The 23917-nt window shown below is 42.6% G+C and overlaps 1 protein-coding gene across 1 annotated transcript in view; it reads right to left on the bottom strand.

Annotated features, from left to right (window-relative positions):
- oxct1a (3-oxoacid CoA transferase 1a) overlaps positions 1-23865 on the bottom strand; it is a 176996-nt gene extending 153131 nt beyond the window's left edge. Inside the window, 3 exon segments of the mRNA XM_024001609.2 lie at positions 17181-17271; positions 17683-17791; positions 23665-23865. Coding sequence (XP_023857377.1) covers positions 17181-17271; positions 17683-17791; positions 23665-23769 — 305 coding nt within the window. The 5' untranslated portion in view covers positions 23770-23865.
- Between the last annotated feature and the right edge of the window lie 52 nt (positions 23866-23917).

Raw genomic sequence — 23917 nt, 5'->3', positions numbered from 1 at the left:
CAGCTGTGAAAGTAAGGCTTGGCTACACAACAAAAACAAGACATGCATGAAAATATTAAATTATCATATACAGTGCGCATTTGCGAAAGTATTCATACCCCTTACTTTTTCCACATTTTATGTCTACAGAGCCTTATTCCTAAAAGATGGATTACATACGATCCCTTCTCACTCAAATCCACACCACACCACACACACACACGACACAGCATAACAAGCACACACCACACCAACAATACACACACAAACACCCATAAACTGACAAACAGCCAAAACAGGTTTTTTGAGACATTTTTGTAAATGTATGTAAAAAACGATTTGTTTTTAACTTTTACATCACATTTACATAAGTACATTTCCAGACCCTTTTAACTCAGAACCTTTGTGTGAAGCAACCTTTGCAGTGATTACAGACTCAAGTTCTTCTTGGGTATTGGCGTACACTAGCTTGGCACACCTTGTTATTTTGGGGAGTTTTCTCTCATCTTTCTGGTCAGATTCCTCTCATAGCTAATGTTCAGTTCGGATGGGGACGTTGCTGACAGGACCATTTTCAGGTCTCCAGAGATGTTTGATCGTGGTTTCAAGTCCTAGGTCTCCTGATCTGAGCCACCTAAGAACATGTGAGACTTGTCCGAAGCACTCCTGCGTTGTCTTGGTGTGTGCTTATGGGTCTTTGTTCTGTTTGGAAGTTGTGTTATACCTCTTGGCTACCAGTCTGAGGTCCTGTGGCAAGGTTTTCACAAGGATCTCTCTCCGTTCATTTTCCCCTCGGAGCCCTGCTAGTCTCGCCAGTCCTGCCGCTGGAAAAACATCCCCACAGCATGAGGTGCTGAGCACCGGACCGGAGTGTGTTCCCCGTAGGGATGGTGTCAGGTGTTCTCCAGACGTGACGCTTGGCATTCCAGGTGAGAGTCGCTTTAAGGTGCCTTTGTGCAGAACTTCCAAAGCAGGCTGTCATGCCTTTGTACTGAGGATTTGCTTCCGTCTTGGCCCTCCTACCATAAAGGGCCTGAATGGTGGAAGTGTTGCAGAAATGGTTGTCCTTCTGAAGGTTCTACGGGATCTCCACAGAGGAAACTCTGGAGTTCTGGTCAGAGTGACCGTGATTTCCTTGTCACTTCCCTGGCTAAGGCCCTTCTCCACTGGGAAAAAATTTTGCCTTTTTTCAAGTTTGGCCAGTGCCGCAACAGCTCTAGGAAGAGTTTGTGGTTCTCAAACTTCTTCCCATTTAAGAATGATGGCGGCACTTGGTGTTCTTTGGGGACCTTCAAGGCTGCAGACACTTTTTTGGTAACCCTTACCCAGATCTGTGCTCGAGCACAATCCTGTCTCGGAGCTTAAGAGCAATTGCCTTCGACTTGTAATTGCCTTGGTGTTTTTTGCTCGACATACACGTGCACCGTGTGGGACCTTTAATATGAGACAGGTTGTGTGCCTTTCCAAATGCATGTCCCACTCGATGAATTTCCCACAGGTGGGGCTCCAATCAAGTTGTAGAAACATCTCAAGGCATGTTCAATGAACAGGATGAACCTGAGTAATTTCGAAGTCGGTCATAGGCAAGGCATCTTTTGAATTTTTTTATTGGCAAAAATCTTCTATAATAAACTGTTGTTCGCTTTGTCATCTATGGGGAATTGTGTGTAATTCTGAGGATTTGGTTATTTATTTAACATTGATTTTAGAATAAGGCTGTAACGTAACAAATGTGCGAAAACAAGTCAGAGGGTCTGAATAGTTCTCAAAGGCACCTCGTATTACGTTTAGACGAGTAAAATGTACCGTTCTGGAATGTGTACGCTATTCAAAAAACAGTGTGTTATATAGTTAAAAGGTTTTCTTCTAACGAAACTGTCAGACAATATATACTGTTTGTTTGTCAACTGAAAATGCAGTGTAGCCCTCAAAAGGAACCATAGAAATCACCAGTATCTTGAATAGGGTCGATTGCATAGGCTATCAGAGTTGGGCATTGCACTCTTGTGGGTCCTGTCTTAAACCAACCAGGAAATGCAACAAATGTGGCTAAAATGCATTACAATTCTTTATTTGAAAACTATTTATTGCGAATTAAAGTGCTGCTACATCAAATATAGAAACTATAATGCACTTTCAATAAACACTACGGAGGAATGTTTATGGATGTGACATCTGCATTATTGCTGTCCTGTCTTCCTAAAAAGACAGACAGGCAAAATGATGACACTGCACTCCCATTTCAAATGTAACCAACATTTAGTAATATCATTCAACGACTGATGTTAATTTAAAATATTCATTTTTATTATCAAAGTCAACTAGTGAGTAACAGATATAAACATTGAAAAAACTCAGAATTAATTCATCTTTTTTTTTCTAAGCCTCATGCTTTGTGTTAATTCACACCATTTAAATCTGCCAGCCGCAGGCTCTATGGTACCCTCCTCCCTGTTGTCCACAAGGACAAGAGTGACTGGACAATTTGAACCTGCAGCCATCTAAGCCTTGTCCCTCCTGTGGCTGGCAAGATGTGCACAAATTCTTGTGTGCGTTTTTTCTTCCTCAAGAACCTGCATTCAAATAAATTTAATTGTGGTCACATTCGCAAATACAACAGGTAGACCTTGACCGTGAACATGCCATCTTACAAGCCCTTAACCGACAATGCAGTGTAAACGAAAGAGTTTAAGAAAATATTTACGAAGTAACCAAGTAAAAAAACAAATAAAAAGTACACAAAATAACAATAATGAGATACATACAGGGGGTAGATACTGAGTCAACTGAGTCGGGGGTAAAATCAAATCAAATTTTATTTGTCACATACACATGGTTAAGCAGATGTTAATTGCGAGTGTAGTGAATTGCTTGTGCTTCTAGGTTCCACAACTGCAAGTAATATCCAACGAGTACTCTACACTAACATTACAACACCTAACCATACACCAGCAAGTGTAAGGAATGGAATAAGAACTATGATAATAAAAAAAATATATGAATGAGTGATGGTATAAGAAACGGCATAAGGCCAAGATGCAGTGGATGGTATCGAGTACAAGTAATATACAGATGAGAGTAGTAATCGTAGGGTATGTAAGACATTATATACAAGTGGCAATTGTTTAAAGTGGCTAGTGATACATTACATCAAAGAATGCATGTAGGATGTAAGAGTACAGTAAATACTACATATGAGAATAGTAATGTAGGGTATGTAAACATTATAATGCAAATGGCATTGTTTAAAGTGGCTAGTGATACATTATTCATTTTTCCATTATTAAAGTGGCGTGGAATTGAGTCCAGTATGTTTGGCAGTCAGCCACTCATGTTAGTGAATGGCTGTTTAACAGCTCTGAGGCCTTGAATTGCACATAGCTTTCTGTCTCTCGGTCCCTGCTTTGATACAACCTGTACTGACCTCAAGCCTTCTGGATGAATAGCGGGGTGAACAGGCAGTGGCTCGGGTGGCTTGTTTGTCAATTGCTGTCTTTTGCTGTCCTGCTGACATCGGGTGGTGTAGGCGGTCCTGGAGGGCAGGTAGTTTGCCCCCGGTGAATGCGTTGTGGAAGACCTCCACTACCCCTGGAGAGCCTTACAGTTAGGCAGAGCAAGGTTGCCCGTACCAGGCGGTGATACAGGTCCGACACGGATGCTCTCGAGGTTGTGCATCTGGTAAAAAGTTTGTTTTTGGGTGACAAGCCGAATTTCTTCAGTCTCCTGAGGTTGAAAAGGCAACTGCTGCGCCTTCCTCACAGCGCTGTCTGTGTGGGGGTGGACCAATTTCAGTTTGTCCGTGATAATGTACACAGAGGAACTTAAAACTTTCCACCTTCGTTCCACTGCCTGTCCGCGTTCGATGTGGAAGGGGGGTGCTCCCCTCTGTGTTTCCTGAAAAGTCCACAATCATCTTCTTCCGTTTTGTTAACGTTTGAGTGTGAGGTTATTTTCCTGACACCACACTCGAGGCCCTCACTCCTCCTGATAGGCCGTCTCAATCGTGTTGGTACATCAAGACCTACCACTGTAGTGTCGTCTGCAAACTTCATGATTGTAGTTGGAGGCGTGCATGGCCACGCAGTCGTGGGTGAACAGTGAGTACAGGAGAGCCTGAAGAACGACCCTTGTGGGGCCCCAGTGTTCGAGGGATCAGCGGGGTGGAGAATGTATACCTACCCCTCATCCACCTGGGGGCGGCACCGTCAGGAAGTCCAGGACGCCAGTTGCACAGGGCGGGGTCAAGACCCAGGGTCTCGAGCTGAAGACGAGTTTTGGAGGCCCTACATGGTGTTAAGTGCTGAGCCTTGTAGTCAATGAAACAGCATTTCTCAACATAGGTATCTCTTGTCCAGTATGGGTTAAGGGGCAGTGTGCCATGTGATTGCGCGATTGCGTCGTCTTATGGGGAACCCTGTTGGGGCGGGTAAGCAAATTGGAGTGGGTCTAGGGGTCTGGTAGGGTGGGAGGTGGATATGGTCCTTGGACTAGTCTCTCAAAGCACTTCATGATGACGGAAGTGAGTCTACGGGGCGTAGTCATTTAGCTCAGTGTAGCCCTTTAGCTTTTCTTTGGGGAACAGGAACAAATGGTGGCCCTCGTGAAGCATGGTGGGGACCGCAGACTGGGAATAAGGATTGATTGAAATATGTCCGGGTAAATACACACCAAGCCACGCTGTCTGCGCATGCTCTGAGGACGCGGCTGGGAATGCCCGTCTGGGCCTGCAGCTATTGACGAGGGTTGAACACGTCTAATGTTTTGCTCACGTCGGCTGCAGTGAAAGGAGAGCCCAAAGGTTTTGGTAGCGGGCCGTGTCAGTGGCACTGTAGTATCCTCAAGCGAGCAAGGAAGTTTGTGTTATCTGTCTGGGGAGCAAGGACATCCTGGTCCGTCGAACGGGGCTGGTTTTATAGTCCGTGAATTGCACTGGTAGACGCCTGCGACTCATACCTGAAACATATCCAGTCCACGTGAATCGAAGCTAAAACAATCCTGAAGCGTGGAATCCGATTGGTCGGACCCAGCGTTAAACCAAGACCTGAGCGCGGAGCTTTCGCTGTTTTTAGTTATCTGTCTATAGGCTGGGAGCAACAAAGGAGTCGTGGTGCACATTTCCGAAAGGAGGGCAGGGGGAGGGCTTATATGCGTCGCAGAAGTTAGAATAAGCAGAATGAATCTAGGGTTTTGCCACAGCCCTGGTTGCACCAATCGATAAGCTGATAGAATTTAGGAGCGTTGTTTCAAGATTAGCCTTGTTAAAGATCCCCAGCTACCGAATTAAATGCTGCTCAGGATATGTGCGTTTCGCAGTTTACATAGAAGTCAAATGAAGTTCGTTCAGGGCCATCGATGTTTCTGCCTTTGGGGATATATGCGGCTGTGATTATAATCGAAGAGAATTCTCTAGGTAAGATAATGCGGTCGGCATTTGAAGTGTGAGGAAATTCTTAAAGTCAGGGTTTTTTGAACAGAAAGGACTTGAGTCCTGTATGTTGTGCTATGATCACACTACGTCTCGTTAATTCAATAAAGTGTATCACCACCGCTGTCTTTTCTACCCAGAAAGAATGCTTTGTTTCTGTCGGAGCGAGATGCGTGAAGCAAACCAGCTGGCTGTACTGACAGCGTGTCTCGAGTAGGCCATGTTTCCCGTGAAACAAAAGAATGTTTACCAGTCTCTGATGTCTCCTGAAGGCTATACTCCTTGCCACCGGATTTCGTCTACCTTGGTTGTCAAGAGACCTGGAACATTGGCGAGTAATACATGCCTCGGGAACGGTGCGCGATGTGCCCTGTGCTAGCGGGGCCTGACCAGAAGACCCTCTCGTCCCTGCCCCTTTCTACGGCCGTCGTGTTTTGGGTCGCCGGATGGGATCCGATCTATTGTCCTGGGTAGGGGGCAAACACAGAGCGATCCTGCTTCGCCGAAAAGTCTATTCCTGGCTCGTATAGTGTTGGGGAGTTGACGTTCCAATAGTTCCATCCCGACTGTATGTAATAAAACGCAAGATTACTCTGGGTAAGCAATGTAAAGAAATAACACATAAAAACTAAATACCGCACTAGTTTCCTAGCACGTGAGCGAGGCGGCCAATGCTCTGTACGGCACGGAAGTACAGGTTACAGCGTTGTCAGCAGCCTACATTTGTACATGTAGGTTCATGGGGTAAAGGACTAGCATAGAATAGACATGCGCCGTAGTCAGCCCAGGAAAAAACGTATACATGAGAGGGGCGGGTCATGTAAATAGTCCGAGCGAGGCGCACTCGTGATTAAACATTATTCAGTAGTCTATATGAAGCTTGAGGTAGAATACATGCTTGAGCCCTGTTATTCCTAGAAACTAGGTCGCGCTCGAAGGACGGTACGCTGCCGTTGCAAAGGGTAGTAGAGAAAAGTCAATATGACTTGGGTGACTGTGAGAGTCTTTGACAAATTTTTTGGGCCTTAACCTCTGCACCACCTAGTATATCACACTACCGTTCAAAGAGGTAGTGTAATATAAAATAACATAAAATTTGAATCAGAAATAAAGTGTAGACGATTGGTTAATGTTGTAAATGACTATTGTAGCTGGATAGGCTGACTTTTTATGGAATATCTACATAGGCGTACAGAGGCCCGATTATCAGCAACCATCACTCCTGTGTTCCAATGGCACGTTGTGTTAGCTAATCCAAGTTTATAATTAAGGGCTAATTGATCATTTAGAAACCTTTTAATTATTGTTAGCACAGCTGAAAACTGTTGTTTCTGATAAATAAGGCAATAAAACTGGCCTCTTTTAGACTAGTTGAGTATCTGGAGCATCTGCATTTGGTGGGTTCGATTACAGGCTCAAAAATGGACAGAACAAACAGACTTTCTTCTGAAACTCGTCATCAGTCTATTCTTTGTTCTGAGAAATTAAGGAATATTCCAAGCGAAAAATTGTCAAAGAAGACTGCAAGATCTCGTACAACGCTGTGTACTACTCCCTTCACAGAACAGCGCAAACTGTCTCTACCAGAATAGAAAGAGGTGGAGGCCCCGGTGCACAACTGAGCAAGAGGACAAGTACAGCGAGAGTGTCATATTGAGAAATAGACGCCTCACAAGTCCTCAACTCGGCAGCTTCATTAAATAGTACCCGCAAAACACCAGGCTCAAAGTTCAAACAGTGAAGAGGTGACTCCGGGATGCTGGCCTTCTAGGCAGAGTTCCTCTCTCCAGTTGTCTGTGTTCTTTGCCCATCTTAATGCTTTTCTTTTTATTGTCCAGTCTGAGATATGGCTTTTTCTTTGCAATCACTGCTAGAAGGCTATGCATTCCCTAAGAAAGAAAAGCACATTTTTTTTGTCCATTTAAAATACATCAAGTTGATTCAGAAAATTATCATGTAGACATTGTTAATGTTGTAAATGAACTATATAGCTGGAACGGCAGATAGAAAAAACAAATAGTAACCCCAAGACACAGTCTCAACGTTAACATGAGACGCCTCTTCACTGTTAACGTTGAGACTGGTTGTCTTCACTGTACGACGTGAGACTGGTGTTTTGCGGTTACTATTTTTATTTTTTTATCTGCCTTTCCAGCTAAATAGCATTTACAACATTAACAATGTCTACACTGTATTTCTGATCAACTTGATGTTATTTTAAAATGGACAAAAAAAATGTGCATTTTCTTTCAAAAACAAGGACATTCTAAGTCACCCCAAACTTTTGAACGGTAGTGAAGGTCTGAATGGCAGGAAGCTTGGCCCAGTGATGATCTGGGGACGTACACAGTAACCCTCTGTAGCGCCGTTAAACGGTCAGATGCCGAGCATGTGCCAAATAGCCATGTAGTGTTGCAAGCCGCGTCAGGATGCTCTCGATGGTGAAGCTGTAGAACTTTTTGAGGATCCAATGCCAAATCTTTTCACTCTTCTGAGGGGGAAATGGTTTTGTCCATGCTCTCCTTACACTGTATGCCGTGTTGCACCATGATAGTTCGTTGGTGATGTGGATACTTGTGAACTTGAACAACTCTCGACCCACTCCACTACAGCCCCGTCAAATGTTAATTGGGCTGTTCAGCCCTCATTTCCTGTAGTCCACGATCAGCTCCTTGTGTCTTGTCACATCGAGGGAGAGGTTGTTGTCCTGGCAACCACACTGCCAGGTCTCTGACCTCCTCCCTATAGGCTGTCTATCATTGTCGGTGATTATGCCTACCACTGTGTGTCGATCAACAAACTTAAATGATGATGTTGGAGTCGTGTTGGCCACAGCAGTCCTGCTGGTAACCATGGGGAATACAGGAGGGGACTAGGCAGCACCCCTGAGGGAACCCCCAGTGTGTGAGATCAGTCGTGGCAGATGTGTTGTTGCCAACCTTACCACCAGGTGATTTTTCAGCGCCCAGTCGTCCTTAGCTTCCAGTTAATGAGGCTTCGTGGTGACGCTATGCATGGTTGTTGACAACCACTAGAGCCTGTAGTCAATGAACAGCAGCTTCTAAATAGGTGTTCCATCGTGCCCTTGTAACGGCGTGTCGTATGCGATGGTGGCAAGTGAGAGTGATGGATATGCATCTCGTCTGCTGGATCTGTTGGCGACGGTATGCAAATGTGAAGTGGCGTCTAGGCGTATCCGACGGATGGTGGTGTTGAATGTGAACCATGGACCAGGCCTTTCAGAGCAGCTTCATGGATACCGACGTAGTCCTAATGGGGCGCGTTAAAGCATATTAGGTAGAGTTAAACCTTCGACTTCCTTGAGCACAGGGGACTAATGGTAGCGTCTTGGCTTGAACAGTGTAGTATTACAGACCGTCGTCAGGGAGAAAGTGTTTGAAAATAGTACAGTGAAGACACTTGCCAGTGTGAGTTCCGCGCATGCTTTGAGTACACACGTCCTGGTAATCCGTCCGGCCTTGCGGCTTTGTGAATGTTGACCTGTTTAAAAAGGTCTTGCTCACATCGGTTACGGAGAGCGTGATCACATAGTTGTCCCGGGAATAAGCTGGTGCTCTCATGCATGCTTCAGTGTTGTTTGCCTCGAAGCGAGCATAAAAAGGCATTTAGCTCGTATGGTCGGCTCGCGTCACTGGGCTGGGTTTCCTTTTGTAGTCGTAATAGTTTTCAAGCCCTGCACATCCAAACGGAGTGTCAGAGCTGGTGTAGTAGGATTCAATCTTAATCCTGTATTGACGCTCTTTGCCCTATTTGATGGTTTGTCTGAGGGACTAGCAGGTTTCTTAAAAGCGTCCGGTTAGTGTCCCGCTCCTTGAAAGCGGCAGCTTCAACCTTAAGCTCAATGAGGATGTTTCCTGTAATCCATGGCTTCTGGTTGGATATCTACATACAGTCACTGTGGGGACGACGTTGTGATGCACTTATTGATGAAGCCGGTGACTGAAGTGGTATACTCTCAATGTCATGGAGGAATCCCGGAACATATTCAGTCTGTGCTAGCAAAACAGTCCTGTAGCGTAGCATCCGCGTCATCTGACCAATTCCATATTAAGTGAGTCATTGGTACTTCCTGCTTTAGTTTTTCCTTGTAAGCGGAATCAGGAGGATAGATTTAAAGTGGTCAGATTTGTAAAAAAGTATTTAACGTTACAACAACGCGAAAAGAAGCCTGTTAGGAGCCCGTAAAACGGCAGCCATCCCTCCGGGGCATTCATTTCAACAGCATCAAGAGTCAGTCTGTTACCAGTCCCACAAACTGCCTGTATATACAGCTGAGTATACCAAACATTAGGAACACATTCTAATTAAGTCCCCCCCCCCCACTCAGAACTGCCGTAAAAAAGCGCTGTCTCAGTATTATTGCATGGTGTGCTTTTTTTACGTAAAGTTATTTGTATATTTTTTATTTTTTAAATCTGACACAGCGGTTGCATTAAGAACAAGTGTATCTTTAATTATATGTAAAACATGTATATTTCATCAAAGATTTCATCATAAAGATGAGTATTTGTTATTTGACGTGGGTCTCTGCAATTTCTCCGGATATTTTGGAGGCATTTCTGAACATGGCGCCAATGTAAACCGAGATTTGTGGATATAAATATGCACATTATCGAACAAAACATAAATGTATTGTGTAACATGATGTCCTATGAGTGTCATCTGATGAAGATCATCTGCTTTTTGTGACTACTATCTTTTGCTGGGAAAATGGCTGTCTTTCTGTGGCTATGTACTGAGCTAACATAATCGTTTGGTGTGCTTTCACCGTAAATCTTTTTTGAAATCAGACATGTTGGCTGGTTTCACAACATGTGTAGCTTTAATTTGGTGTCTCATGTGTGATTTCATGAAAGATTGATTTTTATAGTAATATATTTGAATTTGGCGCGCTACATTTTTTTCTGGCTTTTGGCCAAGTGGGACACTACCGTCCCACATATCCCAGAGAAGTTAACCTGTCTCCTTCCCTTCATCTACACTTATTTTAAGTGGATTTAACAAGTGACATCAATAAGGGATCATGGAAGGGCTCCCGAGTGGCGCAGCGGTCTAAGGCGTCACTACAGACCCGGGTTCGATCCAGGGCTGTATCACAACCGGCTGTGATCGGGAGTCCGATAAGGCGGTGCATAATTGGCCCAGCGTCATCCGGGTCAAGGGGAGGGTTTGGCCCGGAGGGCTCTACTTGGCTAACGGCGCTCTAGCGACTCCTTGTGGCGGGCCGGGCGCCTGCAGGTTGACCTCGGTCGTCAAGTGAATAGTTTCCTCTGACACATTGGTGCGGCTAGCTTCCGGGTTTAGCAGGTGGGTGTTAAGAAGCGCGGTTTGGCAGGTCATGTTTCAGAGGATGCATGACTCAGCCTTCGCCTCCCAAGCCCATTGGGGAGTTACAGTGATAAGAAAAGATCAAAATTGGGGAGAGAAAAAAAACTAAAAACTAATTAAAATAAGGGATCATGGCTTTCACCTTGATTTACATGGTCATTGTGTCATGGAAAGAGTAGTTCCTAATGTTTTGGAAACTCAGTGTATACCTCTAACCCTAGAATCAGGGATTGATACACCCATTTCATGCCCTTGTTTATTTGAGATAACTGGACTTATTCCTAACTCATCCCTTATCATCTCTACTATATCTTGACGTCTTTCCCATGAAGGGTTACACTTTTTAATGGGAATTATAACCTACCAGTGGCACAGGGTTTGCACTTTAGTAACAATTCTTGTCAGATCATAAATCATCTGAGGCTTGAAAGCTACAGTTCACAAGCAGCATGGCAGACTACACAGATACAGACCAATATTATCACTGTGGGGTACCCGTAGTTACTCAAGGAAGTAAACAAACTCAGCGTGACCGGTGAAAGTTTATGGATTTTTAAACCTTAATTATGTTCATGTGATTTATTATGCCATGTGATCACATGCAATGCCCCAGTTAGCAGAACAATGCATGATTGCAGTTCATGAGCAAACGCGAAATATATCACACACAGATAAAGATTGCCCGCTAGCTCGTTTGCTAACATAAGCACACTTCGGAAGCAGTAGGAAGGGCATGAACATTCTATCATGATCGAGTTATGCAGTGACGCAGACTAGTGAGTCATTGATCATGTTATGAAGCGTCCGTAACAGTCACATACATCCGTTACGCTTAGAACGAGTACTGCCCAGTGATTCCAATTTAGCAATTTTGTTGCTAGATTTAGCAACTTTCCAGACTACCCTGGCAACTTTTTTTTCAAACAGCACCTAGCAACAAATTTAGCTACTTTTAACATTTTATTTGGAACTTTTAGCAAGTGACTCAAATGCTAAAATGCACGCATTGTCCCTATAAATGACACAAAAGCGATTTTCTCTGTCACACACTCAGTCACAACACACGTGCCTGGCTGCAAAAGTGCATTGTGAGTGACGTCAGCAGTAGGTGCTCAGCTCGTGCACAGGCAGCAGCACGCCAGCAGCAATTTCAGCAAATTTCAAATCATTGTTGGGGTGACTGCAGCTGCAGTAGTACAGGTTCGACGAGCCAAACCCAATGAATATAGTTGGTCATGAATGTTTGATCTTGAACAGAACTTACAATATCAATCAACATGTCTCAATCAAAATTGTACAGCCAGAAGTACAGAAAAGAGTGCGAGTCTGTACCTGAACAAATGTCAAATCATATTTTTTGCAGGGCTGGCCAGTCAATTTGAGTAACGTTATTGTGTATTCAACGTAATGACGCAGTTTTACGTTATCACGCAATGACATCACAACGTCATTTAGCAACTTTTAGCAACAAATCAACCTGCCTCTAGCAACTTACCCTGAAAGTTAGGTGGCAACACTGGTACTGACAAAGAGAGAAAGGAAATCAATTATATATCACCTAAGCCCTTGATGAAAGTTTGCTTTGCACAGAAACTTTGCATACAATCTTACTCGAAACGCGTCCACAATAACATTTCCTCAAATGTTAGATGTGACACTGCCTGTCCAAATCAGCGTTCTATTCTATACTAGCASTCAATGGACAAACATTTTCTGATATTGTTTCATTAACCTTCTGACTTAGTCAGAAACACAGGGGGACAGATGTAAGTACCAAAACAAGTTCTGTGAGCCACTGCCAAAAGCTATGCAATCTGGTTGACTGAGAATACTTATTTTGAGACTTTGCATCCTACTTAGTAACAATAACATTCAATTTCGCAAATGTAAAGGCCATATGGTARTCTTCACTTCAAAATACACACTTTCAAGATAAAATATGAAAGTAGTTTAATTAGGAAATAAGCTTTTTAGTTTTTTCATGCTCAGGTTGACCTTACATGGAATGGCTCTAAAGTGAAAAGGCAGCGCATTAGGGGGGTATAAAAATGTACCTCAATGAACCTATGTACCTCCTCTCCCTCCCACTCTGTTGAGTTTCTTGCCTCCCCATCTTTCTTCCAACTCCTTGCCTGCCCTGTTTTCCCCCCTTCACCGACTCCATTATGTCTTCCACAGGGCTTAGATTACCACGAAAAGCATCTATGGGTCACAGGAAGAGGTGGAGGAGAGCAGACCTCCTCTTGATAGACAGCCAAACCAGCGCCGTAGACAGTAACATACAGACAAAGATACAGCTTCACTACCACTGGCCTGACCGCTGCAGGCACAACAAAAAAAGTTATGAGAGTTTATGCCAGGGTTCCTTCTTCCATTCTAAGATATATTGAAACCTGACATATCGTAAGTAGTGTAGGCATATTTGTTGCCCACTTCATTGGTTCTTGGGAGTTGAAAGACTGGCCTGATAGAGCTACTGCTGGGCTGAGAGCAGTCACAATGGTTTATACAGTTGCCTCAAGAGGGCATAGAAACTAATGTGCCCATTTGCCCTGACAAAGAAAAGGCTGGGAAGTGCGCCAGGCCAGCAGTCRCAATAGTCTCTCAGTGACAGTTATTAACCAATAGTAGTGACATGCAGTAAATAAAACTATTATTTTTAATTCCAGGTAGCAATGTGTCACCGGTCTTTCTTGTGACCGACCCATATAAGAAGTTCACTAAACACATATACTGAGTGCAACATAAAGGTGCATATCTTGGGTTCATGGACCTCAGGTTATTATAGTAAACCAAACCTGAAACAAAAACGAATAATGAAAACTATTTTGTAAACTGAAACAAAATAATTAAAGAAATCTGTTTGAAAAACTAAAACTACACTGAAAATATTATCTAAACAGAGAGAAAGAAAGAGAAACAGACAGACCGAGTTTGAAGGACAAGAACTCCACAGGGTTTAGAGAACAGTAGACTACAAGTTCTTAACTTATGTTTGCTGTCATTTTCTTTTCTATTTTGCCTATAAAAAAACATTCCTTCTCAGACTCCTGACGGTTGTCTGACTAGTAGACATATCAAATTTTCTAATCTGGATCGGGTATAGGCCTCTACCCAGACATTTTATCATTCAAATTCCCAAAGTCTTTTCACTCTAAAACAGGGATCATCAAGYAGATTCAGCCATGTGATTAAATAATTTGTAGACTGCAAATTGAGCGCAAGACTCCTTATCAGATACAATATTTGACTAAAACATAATCCTTTCAAACCTTGCTTACATTTGTATATGATCCCGATGTGTCTCTCTATTATGTGTGGGAATATTTGGGAACGGATTTCCAAAATGTAAATCTTGTATCTGATCTACTGGTGTTTTTACAGTCTTTTATGCCAAACAATGAAAATTTCAAAAACAATGAAATGTTTTTTTGCTCAGAAAACTATAGGGCCAAATAAAAACCACCCGCGGGCCACCAGTTGGGGAAACCTGGTCTAAAATGACTGGTTCTTCAGGTTTCTGTCAAAGAGATTAGGTACAGTATAGAGGGAGGCACATAGAACAAGCAGCAGGGGAAATGTTTTTTCGGTGGATGTCCTCTTCATAGCTCAGCATGGCCAGAATTATTTTATCCAGCTCCTGTGGCATGTCTTTGATGTTCCAAAGGCATCTCTTTATAAACTAACACACTAAAATGGAGGAGACGAAGAGACAAGAATATAACCCTGGCACCAAGTCCACAACTACTTTTAGATTCAATCTGTCCCACTGCTTCACATAAGTCGTAGGCCAACATGAATTAAGTATGAAGCATTCCTCTGCTCTCTGAAGACAAACAGACACTTTGTTCCAGTCGGTGCTTCACCCTCAGAGTTGGTCCTGCAGTTCACCACACGTCTAGCAGGATTAGTTCATCCTCACTGATAGCTTGGGTTGAAACTAGCCAACCACTCAGCACAGTGATCAGTCCCTCCCTCAGGTCACTGGTGCAAAACAGCTCCCCTGACCCTGAAAGACCGGACAACACTACATCGATAGAAAATCAAGACGGTTTAGGAGTGGGTGAAAACCGTCATTCAAGGTCAGGACCCCTTGTGAAAGGTGCTTTGACCCCAGCTCTGTGTGGAAGTTGTGTAGATTGTAAAACTGACCTTTGATTAGCATCTTGGGGCAACTTTATCCTACCCCCCTGGTCCCACACACGGAAGCTTCGTTATGAGAAACTCTTGTTTAAAATGTTTGGACCTGATAGGGTCTCTGTTGGAGTTCAATCATTATAAACATATTCTAAATGGCATTATAAAACACTGGTCATGATCGCAGCAAAGAGAAGAATGCAAACATTCTCCTGAAGTTGGGTTCTCAACTAGCACTGCATCTGTGGCAACAAACATTTCCTAACAGCAGTAACAAATCAAGGTTGAGATAATTGAAGTGAATGGAAAATCAATTCTACTAGTCAGACACAGAAAGTAATTTGGTGCAAAAATATACAGTTGAAGTCGGAAGTTTACATACACTTAGGTTAGTCATTAAAACTYGTTTTACAACCACTCCACAATTTATTTGTTAAACTATAGTTTTGGCAAGTTCGTTAGAACATCTATTTTGTGCATGACATAAGTAATTTTTCCAACAATTGTTTACAGACAGCTTATTTCACTGTATCACAATTCCAGTGGGTCAGAATTCCAGTGGGTCAGTTTACATACACTAAGTTGACTGTGCCTTTAAACAGCTTGGACAACTCCAGAAAATGATGTCATGGCTTTAGAAGTTTCTGATAGGCTAATTGACATTTGAGTCAATTGGAGGTGTACCTGTGGATGAATTTTAAGGCCTACCTTCAAATTCAGTGCCTCTTTGCTTGACATCATGGGAAAATCAAAGGAAATCAGCCAAGATCTCAGAAAAAATAATTGTAGACCTCCACAAGTCTGGTTCATCCTTTGGAGCAATTTCCAAATGCCCGAAGGTACCACGTTCATCTGTACAAACAATAGTACGCAAGTATAAACACCATGGGACTATGCAGCCGTCATACCGCTCAGGAAAGAGACGCGTTCTGTCTCCTAGATATGAGCGTACTTTGGTGCGAAAAGTGCAAATCAATCCAAGAACAACAGCAAACAACCCTGTGAAGATGCTGGAGGAAACAGGTACAAAAGTATCTATATCCACAGTAAAACAAGTCCTATATCGACATAACCTGAGAGGCTGCTCAGCAAGGAAGAAGCCACTGCTCCAAAACCGCCATAAAAAAGCCAGACTACAGTTTGCAACTGCACATGGGGACCAAGATCGTACTTTTTGGACAAATGTCCTCTGGGCTTATGAAACAAAAATAGAACTGTTTGGCCATAATGACCATCGTTATGTTTGGAGGAAAAAGGGGGAGGCTTGCAAGCCGAAGAACACCATCCCAACCGTGAAGCACGGGGGTGGCAGCATCATGTTGTGGGGGTGCTTTGCTGCAGGAGGGACTGGTGCACTTCACAAAATAGATGGCATCATTAGGAAAGAAAATGATGTGGATATATTGAAGTAACATCTCAAGACATCAGTCAGGAAGTTAAAGCTTGGTCGCAAATGGGTCTTCCAATTGGACAATGACCCCAAGCATACTTCCAAAGTTGTAGCAAACTGGCTTAAGAACAACAAAGTCAAGGTATTGGAGTGGCCATCACAAAGCCCTGATACTCAATCCTACAGAAAATTTGTCGGGAGAACTGAAAAAGCACGTGCGAACAAGGATGCCTACAAACCTGACTCACTTACACCAGYTCTGTCAGGAGGAATGGGCCAAAATTCACCCAATTTATTGTGGGAAGCTTGTGTAAGGCTACCCGAAAAGTTTGACCCAAGTTAAACAATTTAAAGGCAATGCTACCAAATACTAATTGAGTGTATGTAAACTTCCCACAGGGAATGTGATGAAAGAAATAATTCTCTACTATTATTCTGGCATTTCACATTCTTAAAATAAAGTGGTGATCCTAACTGACCTAAGACAGGGAATTTATACGAGGATTAAATGTCAGGAATTGTGAAACTTAGTTAAAATGTATTTGGCTAAGGTGTATGTAAACTTCCGACTTCAACTGTATAAACAATACTGAAATGAGAGGAGAATTCCACCACAGTTAAACTAAAATGTAAACAAACAAATTATGTGATGTGGAAATCAATCCAGCCAYGGCAGAAATGTAAAAAAACGAATTTATCCTGTCCTCTCTCAACTTGGCCATTTATTATTGAAACAAAGAGAGTGGGATTTGAGTGTGTTGAGGTTGTCGTGACAACTTTCAAAAGCATGGCCACCACCATGGAATGCATCCCACGGTTTTGGGTTGCATGCAGGAACCTGCACATGTGATCAAACACACATGAAGACACCCACCCACCCCCACTCACTCACTAACTTACCCAGCATTGTTGCTGACGGCTGTGAGGCTCTTTACACCAGTCTTTAATAAACTGTTGATAAGGTTCTCTGGGATGCCACATAAACCAAACCCTAGTGAGAAAGAAAGAGAATCAGTCAATCAATGTTTACAGTCATTTCTATTGAAAAAGAGAGCATGGCCCATTACTATGAAGTGGACACAGGGCAATGTGTGAGTGAGAATTTCCCCTGCTGAAAAAGATAAGCAGCATGCCATGAACTGGTTCATATAACACATTTGCCCATATCCAAGTTGATCTATATCCTACCTGTAAGAGATGGGTATTAACAATATTATAATAGCCCCACCTTGCCCTCTGATAGGAGTGTAAGCAAAAAACATTCCACCTAGCCTATCAAATTCTTTCAAATCTATGAAGTGTAAAGGGGTAAACAGTCTACAGTGACAGCTGCATTTAATGCATCACAGGAAAAAGCTCTTTCAAACCCCACAGTGAAGTCCTGATGGTCTCTTGATATTACCTCCCACTAGGATAGTGGCTCCACTGGGGATGTCCTTAACAGCGTCTGTGGGGTCTGTGTAGAACTTGGAGTTTCTCTGGCTGGAGGTGGAATAGGAGCAGCCACACATCTGGGAAACACAGAGGAACAGTCCAAGTTTATTATAGAAAACAAAAACGAAATCATAGRAAAAAATATTTTGTAAACTGAAATAAAAACAACAAACCTGTTTGAAAAACAAACTATACTGAAACTACTTTAATTACTCTTAAACTAACAAGAAATAATAATACATAGAGGGCAAAAAACCTAATGAGGTTTTCAAGCTACTGTATCTGTATCTGTATATTACATTGAGATTGACTTAAAATTTAAAAGGTMAAATTTAAAAGGTAGCGAAATGACGTTGCTATGAGCAGCTATTGGACGCGTTTGAGTGGTAAGGCTAAAGCAACCGGCTGTAAAAAGTCGAGGAGTGAAGACGGGGGAGGTGCATCTGTGACAGCCGGGTCAACAACAAAAAAACAAATGATTGTTTGACAATAGAGCCTCCCACAATGCAGGCGATGGCTCCAGGAGGAAGTTGGTGAAGAGCAACTGCTGACACTTGCAGTTGACTGCAGTCAAAACTTCCTGACCATTGATCACATCAAGTTCATGAAGTTGGCATGTAGGCGCAAGTCTGACCATTTCTATCTGTGTAGTAATAATGGACCTACATTCATATAGTTTCTTGACTGTGTCCAGCTCACTAATAATCACTGAAATGAAAGCTARAAAGTCAGCGAKCATCAAAAATTCCAAGAACGATGGATTTTGGGGGGAAATTTTGACAGCGAGGAAACCAATTGCACCGGGGGCCGCAAYCGGACCTCGTTGAAGAAGACCGAACGCTGCCCCTGGTGCAAAATGAGTTWGACCCCCYTAAACAAGGCTATCAGCYSTATAAAATCAKCACTTCACCTTGACCGCAGTGAGATAAAAACCAAGGCCTATAGTAAAGAATGTATTCAACTACAGCACCGGAAAGATAAACAAGAAAGGCAACACACAACAAACAAAGTGGACATGTGGCAAGGAAACAGACAGGCTTGAACTGGTGGGATCTTGGGAACTCTGCAATGAAGCAMATTTCTCCAGCTGAGACGTGGAAAGCAGACGGAAGCCGTTTAACCTCATCAAGCTTTTTATTTCCAGCCATTATCCCACCACTCGCTCATCCATTAACTCCTCTGCTGTAACTAATTACATCCACCGTACCGGACGACTGTAGATGGAAGGCTCACTGGAGGAAATCGGAAGCCTGGTGGATCTGAGACGGTCTCTGACAATACRGAAGTTCTTTTTCTTAGCTCTGACATTAGCCTCAAGTCCCTGAAGTACACAATAAAATATTATTCAAATGTCTGCAACCACCCCCTGAATGTAATTAATTTAGTAGTCCGTAATAACCAGCTCAAGTTGACACCCATTATCCCACCTTCCCACCTCTACCATGATCCACTGAACTATYGGGCAGGAGTATGATGGATTTCTGTCATTTGACATACATGGCTCAACTTTGCCCTCAGCTCATGTAAAAATGAATTAGATATTATGGCCAATCAAGTGGAAGGAATATGATCCCAGAAGGGAAAAAAACTTCCCAAAATAGGTAAACCTTGGGACCAGCATCTTGTGTTAAAAGACCCAGTGAAGTCAAAAACGTGACAGTTCTGTGTTTTATAGGTCCACACTATAGAAGATGGAATAATACTGTGAAATTGTATACACCAGGCGGTAAATGAGTTGATAGACCAACAAGAAATAGTTCCAAACCTCCCTGTCAATAACAGCTAGATAGGGGAGGGAAAAACTCAATCAGACCACTCCCAGTCGTAACAAAACTACTGCTTGAGAAATGTCAATTTTTTTAMAATTTTGAACATTTAAAATTGAAAACAATCACATTAAGGTACTTGATTGTTACCGAGAAAATATTTGTTATCGTGATAAAAAAAAAATGGCATTGGGCCTTTAAAGGGTATATACCCAGGCTGACCTAGATGGAACCTTTCAGGAAGATAAACGACCATTAGCTTTATTTACTGTTATAACCTACAACACCTTATCTTAGGGTCAGTCTACACACACTGTATTGTGGCACAAATAACACACAGCAGCAACTGCATTACATGTGACTAAAGGAGGTCAAAACACAAACAATACAACATGTTATAGGATTACTGAGAGGCTAACTTCTATTGGTAATGGAATGCACAATAAAATGCATAGAACATTAAATGGCATTGTGTCAATGACTGTAATTCCCTAATCATTGTAGTGTGTAGCAAAGTACCTCAACTCCTCCACAGAGTTGAGAGCAGACTAGAGTTTTTGCAATGAACCTCCCGACTCCTTCCGAGTCGCTATGCAGTCGATACTTCAAAAATATACATTCTTAAACCTTTACCGTGTTCGTATGTTTGTCCTCGGTTGTGGTGTGCCTTTCTTTGTTTGCTGAAATCCATACTTTTTAATAAAACTTTAATTAAATACAACCACCGACTGTTCCCTCGTATCGTCTGACAGCGACTCGATGTAGTTGGAGGTACACTCCGCCCACTCATGTCTCCACACAACTCCGTTGATGTGAAGTGCATAGTTTTACTTGGCTATGTAATGTGCTGTACACACTCAAATTCACTTATTCTATAAACAGAAATTCAAACATTGACAAGATTAACAATACCCTTATTGGAGAACTGTAGGCATTGCTTTATTTTCTATTCTACTACCGGTAGACTACACCTCAGTGTACAGAAACTGTTCTGCACTACAGTTGTACGTGCCTCTAATTTTGGCTGTCCTGTTAGTGCACATGGCTTGCAAAGAGTCCGGGGGCACTGGGTTGCAACGCAATGGAAACATTCTTGGGCTTCTGAGTTATACTACATTGGTAGAGGTGAATTCTTCACACAGTCTAGCTGGGGGAGTGTCTTCAATAGGAACTAGCTACTGTACACAATGAACACAGTGGCACTGGCAAAACAAACAATTGGTCACATTAAATTGGAATCCTAAGTCCTTTCTCAACCAAGGTCATGTGAGTGTGTAAGGGTGACAGACTCGTTATAGTAGCTATAACAGTAGCCAGCCAACATAGGTTAAATAGCTAACATGCTGGGAAACATGTATGTGTCCAGTCTCAGGTGGTGAGTTTGAATTTAGAAAATGCTGTTATAAAAAAAATACAGTACCATTCAAGGGTTTTTCTTTCTTTATACTATTTTCTATAGTGAAGACATCAAAACTATGACAAAACATATGGAATCATGTAGTAACCCAAAAAGTGTTAAACAAATCAAAATATATTTTATATTTGAGATTCTTCAAAGAATCTCAGTTGAAACCAGGCTTCATCTGTGAAGACCAATCGAAAGTGAGCATTTACCCAYTGAAGTCGGTTACGATGTCGAACTGCAGTCAGGTCAAGACCCTGGTGAGGACGATGAGCACGCAGATGAGCTTCCCTGAGATGGTTTCTGACGGTTGGTGCAGAAGTTCTTTGGTTGTGCAAACCCAGTTTCATCAGCTGTCCGGGTGGCTGGTCTCAAACGATCCCGCCGGTGAAGAAGCCAGATGTGGAGGTCCTGGGCTGGGGTGRTTACACATGGTCTTTGGTTGTGAGGCCGGTTGGATGTATTGCCAAATTCTCAACAAAAAAAGATGTTGGTAGAGAAATTAGCATGGAGTGCTGCATCAGATGACCTGGCCTCCACAAATCACCCGACCTCAACCCAATTGAGATGGTTTGGACCGCAGAGTGACGGAAAAGCAGCCAACAACGCACAGCATATGTGGGAACTCCTTCAAGACTGTTGGAAAAGCATTCCATGTGACGCTGGTTGAGAGAATGCCAAGAGTGTGCAAAGCYGTCATCAAGGCAAAGGGTGGCTACTTCGAAGAATCTAAAATACTACATGATTCCATATGTGTTATTTCATAGTTTTGATGTCTCATCTTTGGCCACATTCACGTGTCAAATTATTAGTTGACAATAGAACAACAGGCACAACGATTTCCACTAGTTACCACAATCACAGAGTAAAAAATTGGCTATATCGTAAAAATGTTGCTTTCATGGTTAGGTTAGGCGTAAGGTTAGCAGTGTGGTCAAGGTTAGGTTCAAAATCACATTTTAAGATAAGCAACTGTAGAAATAAGCAGGGTTTATGACTTTGTGCCTGTGGTTACTAGTGACGACCAGGCACAACTCCGATATAAAGTGTTTTTCCTCAAAGTTGCCGGAATGTCACGTGTCCTACTTATATCAGTACACTTGTAACAACCAAATCATTACGAAACTTCTATTCAATCAAATAAGCCACATTAGACAAATAAGCCATTACATTTTTTGTTAACCAAATTCGACACTCATTGACCATTCAAAAACTCCTCGCTTGGTGAGCGGGGAAAAAAAGAAAAGAAATAAGACAGATTTTTGGCCCAATTGTTCCTCTCGCTTCGCCACTTCCTTTCGGGAGAAGATTTGAAATAGACAAGATGGTGGCATACACATTATTGGATTACTTCATGGAGCAAATAATAGATTTATTTTTTATAACAGAGCATTTTCTAAATTCAAACGCATCACCTGCAACTGGACACGGAAACGCGTTCTCTGGAGTGATAATCACGCTTCACCATCTGGCAGTCCGACAGACAAATCTGGATTTGGCGAATGCCAGGAGAACGCTACCTTCCCCAATGCATAGTGCCAACTGTAAAGTTTGGTGGATGAGGAATAACGGTCTGGGGCTGTTTTTCATGGTTTGGGCTAGTCCCCTTAGTTCCAGGGAAATCTTAATGCTACAACATACAATGTCATTCTAGACGATTCTGTGCTTCCAACTTTGTGGCAACAGTTTGGGGAAGGCCCTTTCCTATTTCTGCATAACAATACCCCTGTGCACAAAGCGAGGTCAATACAGAAACGGTTTGTCTAGATTGGCGCGCAAGAACTTGACTCGCCTGCACATGGGCCCTGGCCTCAACCTCATTGAACACCYTTGGGATGAATTGGAACGTCACTACAAGCCAGGCCGGATCTCCCAACATCAGTGTACGACCTCACTAATGCTCTTGTGGCTGAATGGAAACAAGTCCTCGCAGCAATATTTCAACATCTAGTGGAAGGCCTTCCCAGAAGAGTGGAGGCTGTTATAGAAGCAAAAGGGTGACCAACTCCATATGAATGCCCATGATTTTGGTGTTATTTCTTCTTATTTTTTCACACACCAAGCAAGGAGTTTTTGTATAGAGGTCAATGAGTGTCGAATTTGGTTAACAAAAATTAGGTTGTTACAAGTGTACTGATATAAGTAGGACACGTGACATCCTGGCAACTTTGAGGAAAAACACTTTATATCGGAGTTGTGCCTGGTCGTCCCTAGTTACCACAGGCACAAAGTCATAACCCCCGCTTATTTCTACAGTTGCTGTTCTTAAAATGGAATAAGATGTTCTATGAACATGTGTCCACATACTTTTGGTCATGTAGTGTACATGTTTGGCCGAATCGAGAACAAAGAAAGTATTGCCAATACCAGCTAAGAAGAAAAATAAGGAGACGTTTTGCATAGGCAAACCTGTAACATCCAGATATGGGTAAAAACATATTTGGTTACATCACATTGTCTGGTGTACAATCTGTAGCCAGGAAATACCTATGATGAATAGCATGGAATGGAAGCACCAAACATCACGTGCATTTATAAAAGGTATCATCATTACTGGTAGCTTAACATTAGCTACTTCATCCAATATTTTATGGGGCAAGCCTATACTGTAAATGAAAATAATGAATTTGGATTTCAATTTAGGGGTTAAAATTGAAGGTACCCTATGTGTCCCAAGCACTAAAGGCAAAGTCTCCCAATCGCTGTAGCTAGTTAGCTAGCTATATAGCGGTCTATTCGTATTTAGTCTAACGTCATTTCATTGACGCATTTTGATACTGACCTTGAACATGGAATGGGTGATGGAGTTCAAATTGGGTCTGCAGGTGGCAGATAGATTTTTCAATAATAAATTCTCCGCTCTTGACAATACTTTGAGGGCCGCCATGTTTTTGGAGCTAACCACCAGTCTTCAAAATGATGAGCAACGTGGGCTACCGGGCGTTTGTGTTGTGTGTGTGTGTGATCCCAGCTGGTTAAATGACACTGAAACTAGAAGGGTGTACGGGGCGGGGCTAGCGGAGGAGAGACAGAGG

This window comes from Salvelinus sp. IW2-2015, linkage group LG15 (assembly GCF_002910315.2).
Source record: "Salvelinus sp. IW2-2015 linkage group LG15, ASM291031v2, whole genome shotgun sequence".
NCBI lineage: Eukaryota > Metazoa > Chordata > Actinopteri > Salmoniformes > Salmonidae > Salvelinus > Salvelinus sp. IW2-2015.
Note: the sequence above shows the minus strand (reverse complement) of the source record. Positions and strands in the feature narration are given on the sequence as shown.